The 7,500-nt window shown below is 42.5% G+C and overlaps 1 protein-coding gene across 1 annotated transcript in view; it reads left to right on the plus strand.

Annotated features, from left to right (window-relative positions):
* C1H5orf34 (chromosome 1 C5orf34 homolog) overlaps positions 1-7,500 on the plus strand; it is a 107,859-nt gene that overhangs the window by 99,047 nt on the left and 1,312 nt on the right. Inside the window, exon 12 of the mRNA XM_075326789.1 lies at positions 5,616-7,500. This exon is cut by the window's right edge and continues 1,312 nt beyond it. Within this exon, the coding sequence (XP_075182904.1) occupies positions 5,616-5,788 (173 nt within the window). The 3' untranslated portion in view covers positions 5,789-7,500. The remainder of the gene's footprint in view (positions 1-5,615) is intronic.

A 7,500-nucleotide genomic window follows, 5' to 3' on the forward strand; every position in this document is an offset into this window, starting at 1 on the left:
CTCCTTAAGGAGAATAGTGTTCCCCCGTGGTCCCCACATAGCTTTCTCATGAGCCAGATCAGACACCCCCATACTTTGCACTGACGAGGGGCAAGCACCCCGAAACACCGTGTCTGCAAATTGGGATTCTGATCTGGCTTATATATCCTGAGTCATATTGCAAAGGATTGTCGAAAATCCACTTGTGACTTTTAGGATCGCTACTTCCAATAGGTGGCGCTGTGCTAGAGTTTGTCTCCTTTACTGGAGAGACAATTTGAATATTTCCCAGAGGGGCATTGCAGCTATAAGTCCCCTTACCTGGCAGCCAGACTGGCTTGCAAAGTCTCCTTAAGGAGAATAGTGTTCCCCCGTGGAATTTTAGGGGCATTGCAGCTATAAGTCCCCTTACCTGGCAGCCAGACTGGCTTGCAAAGTCTCCTTAAGGAGAATAGTGTTCCCCCGTGGTCCCCACATAGCTTTCTCATGAGCCAGATCAGACACCCCCATACTTTGCACTGACGAGGGGCAAGCACCCCGAAACACCGTGTCTGCAAATTGGGATTCTGATCTGGCTTATATATCCTGAGTCATATTGCAAAGGATTGTCGAAAATCCACTTGTGACTTTTAGGATCGCTACTTCCAATAGGTGGCGCTGTGCTAGAGTTTGTCTCCTTTACTGGAGAGACAATTTGAATATTTCCCAGAGGGGCATTGCAGCTATAAGTCCCCTTACCTGGCAGCCAGACTGGCTTGCAAAGTCTCCTTAAGGAGAATAGTGTTCCCCCGTGGAATTTTAGGGGCATTGCAGCTATAAGTCCCCTTACCTGGCAGCCAGACTGGCTTGCAAAGTCTCCTTAAGGAGAATAGTGTTCCCCCGTGGTCCCCACATAGCTTTCTCATGAGCCAGATCAGACACCCCCATACTTTGCACTGACGAGGGGCAAGCACCCCGAAACACCGTGTCTGCAAATTGGGATTCTGATCTGGCTTATATATCCTGAGTCATATTGCAAAGGATTGTCGAAAATCCACTTGTGACTTTTAGGATCGCTACTTCCAATAGGTGGCGCTGTGCTAGAGTTTGTCTCCTTTACTGGAGAGACAATTTGAATATTTCCCAGAGGGGCATTGCAGCTATAAGTCCCCTTACCTGGCAGCCAGACTGGCTTGCAAAGTCTCCTTAAGGAGAATAGTGTTCCCCCGTGGAATTTTAGGGGCATTGCAGCTATAAGTCCCCTTACCTGGCAGCCAGACTGGCTTGCAAAGTCTCCTTAAGGAGAATAGTATATATATATATATATATATAATGTGTTAGTCAGGGCTGTGGAGTCGTGGAGTCGGAGTCGGAGTCGGAGCTCATTTTGGTGGAGTCGGAGTCGGAGTTGGAGTCGGTATAAAATGCACCGACTCCGACTCCTAAAATATATAATAAATTGGGGACAGGAGTGCAATGCAGAATGTGCTGAATATTTTACTAAATAATAACATTTAGTATAATGCTTATATTTAAGTGAAAAATTTATTGTAGTATAATGTGAACATCAGACATTTAATTGTTTTTATGATACAATAATCAAGATATTTGGATAGAACATAAAATATTTATTGGATACAACTTTAGAACACAAAAAACTAATAAATTGTAAATATGTAATATTATATATATATACACAGTGTATATACACACACAAGATATATATGTAATCTACTGTATATTACATAGTGTATTACATATTTACAATTTATTACAGTTTTTTGTGTTCTAAAGTTGTATCCAATAAATATATTTTATGTTCTATCCAAATATCTTGATTATTGTATCATAAAAATTATTAAATGTCTAGTGTTCACATACACATATTCATGTACTACAATAAATTTTTCACCTAACTATAAGCAATATATGTAGGAGTCGGAGCCGGAGTCGGAGCCGGAGTCGGAGCCGGAGTCGGAGTCGGTGCAAGAGAATTTGAGGAGTCGGAGTCGGAGTCGGAGTCGAAGGTTTGGCTTACCGACTCCACAGCCCTGTGTGTATGTATGTATATATACACACACACACACATACATACATACATACATACATACATACATACATACATACATACATACATACATATCTATATATACATATATATATACATATATATATCTACATATATATATCTATATCTACATATATATATCTATATATACATATATATATCTATATATACATATATATATCTATATATACATATATATATCTATATATACATATATATATCTATATATACATATATATATCTATATATACATATATATATCTATATATATAATCTATAGATATAGATATATATAATTTTATATTTTGAAATAAAGGTTGTAGACCAGCTCACCTGTCAGAGCTCAAGCCCCGGCGTCCTTGTTCTCCTTATTGCACGGACCTGAAGTGGGAGACTTCCAAGATATGTAGAACAAGATGAAGAAGGATCCAGCAAGGCAGAATGACTCCAAGGGCAACAAAAGTTGTTTTTTTTTTTTTTTTTCTCTGACCTTATTATCTAAGAATAAAAAATTCCAGAGCTCTTGACAAGTTAAGTGCAAGGTATATGCAGTATGGACAATATATATATATATATGTGTGTGTGTGTATATATATGTGTGTGTGTGTATATATGTATGTGTATATATATATATATGTATATATGTATGTGTATATATATATATGTATGTATGTATGTGTTAGGTCACCTCCCTCCGGTAACCGTGAGCGAGCCTGCGGTCATCCCCGCTCATGTATGCTGATCTGAGATCCAAGTGCGCCTGTTTGTTAACCCTAGATCGCGCTGTCAAATTCTGACAGTGCGATCTAACTCGCACCGGCGATGATCACACTGTTCTACACCATCATCACGGGGGCGCCAATGAATTGCCATGACAGCGCAAGGTCAGATGATGAAGACATCTGTTGCTGTCTTGACTCATTTACTGTAACGGAAGCATCACTCTGATCAAGGGAAGTGATCAGACACTGCAGGCATAAAGTCCACTAGGGGGACTAGTAAAAGCAATAATAAAAAAAAAAAAAAAGTTGAAAAAAATGAAAAAAAAACCCCTGAAAGTTCAAATCGCCCGCACCCTTTTGCCTCATTGAGAATAAAACAATAAAAAAAAACACGTTTGGTATCGCTGTGTTCAGAAATGCCTGATTTATCAAAATATAAAATCAATTAATCTGATCGGTAAAGGGTGTAGTGAGAAAAAATGTTTCCAAATGCCTAAATTACGCTTGTTTTTGGTCACAGCAACATTGCATTAAAATGCATTAATAGGTGATCGAAACATCGCATCTACACAAAAAGTACAATTAAAAACATCAGCTCAAGACGCAAAAAATAAACCATCACCGAGCCCCAGATCCCAAAAAATGAGAACACTACGTGTCACGGAAAATGGCACCAAAAGTGCAATTTATTTTTTTTTTTTTACAAATTTTTTGAATTTTTCTTACCACCTCTTTAGATATAAGTAAAACTACATGTTTTGTATCTACGAACTCATGCTGACCTGGGGAATACTGCCAAGTCTGTTTTTTGGGTATTACACTATATGGTAATTGCACTTTTTAATTTGCAATTTCACCACACTTTGATTTTTTTTTTTCCCCCCCAGTTTTTCGTATGTGGTAGAATCATTGGTGCAGCTGAAAAGTACAACACGTCCGCAAAAAACAAAGCGCTCATTGCAATATTGACGGGAAAAGTAAAAACGTTATGGCTTGTCATAATTGACTCCTGGCTCAGCTGGAGCCGAGCCTTTTTTTTTAGTTTCACTTCTGATGCAAGTCACGTTAGGGGTTAATCCTTTCTGCCTTGTTCTGGAGGTCAGGCCGCTTATTAGGGTACTGTTTCTCTTGGACTTCGCCAGTGATTCTTCTGGCTCTGCTGTGTTCTGCTCTTGAGTGACCTGTTGTCTGCCCTGCCACCTCCTGACCTCCGTGTTCACCTGACCTGTTAACCTCCTCTGTTGTCTGTTTCCATCAGTGTCTCTCCTGCTGTCTCCCTGTTCGTTCCTTATCTGTTTACCTTTATTCTGTCTTGTCTTCCCACTCCCCCTCGCCTCTAGGCTCTGATTTCCCGGCTACTGACTATTTGCTTCCCTCTGACTACGTTTAGACTTTGCCCTTGTGTACTTACAAGACCTCATGTTGTGACACGGCTTTCTGACGATTCTACTGCCATCTGGTGGGCTTGACTAGTATTACCTCTGCTAGGGAATTCCATGCTCATACGTTTCCTCCACTTTTACGCCCCCTAGTGGTTTACCAGCTAACTACCTTCTCAGATAGTTTCAGGAATCCTCTCAGTCCCACATTACTGCGTTGCACTGCTATTGTACATCTTAGAGTACAGCGTGACATGGCTCTTGAAAGAAGGGGAGGGAAAAATTGAAAATTGCCAGGGGATGAAGGGGTTAAACAATTATTTCGGACATTTATGGCACATCCATGGAATAGACGCTATTTCCAGCACATGTGTCTCGGGCCGTACATGTGCTGCGCTCTATCTTCGCTCATATGGGGATTTTCAGAACCTCCGCACAAATAAATGTCGAGAAACTCGTATGAATATCCAGCGCTATCCTGATGAAGGCCCCATTCCCGCCAGCAGAACCTGCATCTATCCTGTGGATTCACCATAAAGGTCCCAGTCCCTTTTATAGCAGACTAGCTTTAGTACCCGGGCGTTGCCTGGGATAGTAACTGTCTCTCTCCCAGGATCTGTCTGTGTGTCGCTGTCTGTCTCTCTGTCTGTGCCTTTTTGTCTGCCTGTGTCTATGTCTCTGTCTGTCTGTTTCTATCTCTCTGTATCTGTCGCCATCTCTGTGTCTGTCTCTCTCTTTCCCGGTCTCTTTGCCCGGGCTGTCTCTTTGCCTCTCTCTATCCATCTCACCACCGACTTTATATTACCTCACACATAAGCTTCTTATACTAACAGTTTATTTTGTTCTTATAGCAACCACTGACAGTTGCTATTAGTAGCCTGCAGCTCCCACCTCTATTCAGTTTAATGGAGGCAGGATTTTTGAGAGTAACTGTAAAGCGCGGGGTTAAAATTTCCCGTCAAAACATAATCTATGACGTTCCCTGGGTCACATGAGGCGTCTGTGCAAAATTTCATGATTGTAAATGCGACAGTGCAAACTCCTTTAGTGGACACACACACACACACACACACACACACACACACACACACACACACACACACACACACACACACACACACACACACACACACACACACACACACACACACACACACACACACACACACACACACACACTGAGCTTTATAAATTAGATTTCCCAATACAAACTGCTTACCTCATAAATGTCTCTTCTCCTACTGTGGCTGCTGGCAGATTGGCTGTATTATTGGTATTGGTATTGAAATGAGCGTGTCCGGAGTCCAGCCGGAGACTGAGGGAGCTGATTCTTATTTTACTATCAGGCGGGGAATCTGTGTAATGTATTGTGAGTCCTGCTGACAGATCGGCTTTATAGGAAATGTTATTGTAGCCATTACATTTTCGTTTTGCAGCCCAGGATAACATTACTGTCTCCTCATTGTATTCCTTAACGCATACATCCAGTTCTATCGGAGAACAGCAGCGCACACAGCCACAAAAATATTACACTTCCCAGCCGGCCGGATAACGATGATGGAGGGCGAGAAGGCATCAGTGAAATTAATATACAGGCTATTCTGGCGAAGACATCAAAAGCCATTCAAGATATTGACTCTCTGCTTTCTTCTAGAAAGTAATAACTGCAGATGTGAGTCCTGAAGAAGCAGATTTATTACGCGATGTAGCAGGCCGATGCCTCGGTGTAAATCACTCACATTCCCACTATGCAATATATTTCTACGTCTAATCATGAACATAGTAAATGTAGAATGTCAAAGGACAAGTTGAGCCCTCACCAAATTTTAAGTCTCCAGGGTGGGTTTTTGTGGCACATTGAGTAACATAATGGCGGCCACATCTTTCTGCTCAATGTTCTTCTGTATGGAGATGCATGGTATGTTCGGTACCTACAGGAAGACCCTTCTATAAACTACTAAAAGATAAGCAGGAGACATCTATAAGGTTTTATTGTAGGATGATACTGTCAGGTTATCTCAAATACTGAAAATATTAGCGAAAAGATCATCTAAAGACCCCCGTACATTAGAGAAGACAGAACCTAACTATTGCAGTGGGATCAGCCAACCATTTAATGCATATGGGGCCTTTGCTTAATCTTTTTGTTCTGCACTTACTGCTCTGTTTCCTTAAGGAGCATGTGAGCGCTCTCTCGAGCGGAGCGTTCATGAGCCTAGAGGCGACAGGAGACCTGGATTTATCAAAGGTGTATGGACGCCTGTATGCTGCATTTACTCTGCAAGATAATCGTGAACGTGCAATCTTGACAACACTCAGCCACCATAATCTTAGTGTGAATAGGCACATGATCACCTAAAGAGCAAACAAAACGCAAAAAGATCTTTTGTGCAGCACAAAATATCATCGTTGGCATTATATCATCCTGTGTACACACTCTTGCTGCCAAGAACCATGGCAGTCTGTATGTTTACCGATCATATCGCTGGTCGGTCCGTGTCAAGGGTTTCGTAGTCTTGCCCTCTTTGTCTTGTAGGAATCTGGCATCTAGCCTCTTCAGAGGAAGAGCACAGGGTCTCTAGTGTCCCCTATTGGAGATAGTAATAGTAGTCACTGTTGAGCCTTTTAAAGAGTGTCTCCACGCGATGGGGTCTAAAGCCGAACCACAATCTCCATTTACACACAGCTATTTTGGGGGTTTTCCTCTTGTCAGTGCAGAGTAAGAGACCGGTTTGCTCATGGTGTGGCCTTCAATGGAGTTTCAGAAGGGTAAAGTTTCTTCATTAGGACACTACCACACTGGCCTAGAGTTACTTGCACAAACATAACCTGCTTTACATTTATGTGATGTGATGTTAGTTTCCTAACTATACTCAACTACTGGCTGCGATGGTTCCCTTTCCACAACTTACAAAAGTTCAGATTAACCTGAGCATTTTGGAGGTTGGGTGTGCCAAGGGTGGGGAGTCCAGTGCTGAGACCCCCCACATACAAGAGGAATTGTACTACACAACCAGTAATAGAGACACAAACACATGGAGTGCTGAACGCCAAGTCTTAGGGGTACTTTGCACACTACGACATTGCAAGCTGATGCTTGCGATGCCGAGCGCGATAGTCCCCGCCCCCGTCGCAGCAACGATATCTTGTGATAGCTGCCGTAGCGAACATTATCGCTACGGCAGCGTCACACGCACTCACCTGCCCTGCAACATCGCTCTGGCCGGTGACCCGCCTCCTTCCTAAGGGGGCGGGTCATGTGGCGTCACAGCGACGTCACACAGCAGACGGCCAATAGAAGTGGAGGGGCGAAGATGAGCAGGATGTAAACATCCCGCCTACCTCCGTCCTTCCGCATAGCCGGCGTGAGCCG

Source organism: Anomaloglossus baeobatrachus, chromosome 1 (genome assembly GCF_048569485.1).
Source record: "Anomaloglossus baeobatrachus isolate aAnoBae1 chromosome 1, aAnoBae1.hap1, whole genome shotgun sequence".
NCBI lineage: Eukaryota > Metazoa > Chordata > Amphibia > Anura > Aromobatidae > Anomaloglossus > Anomaloglossus baeobatrachus.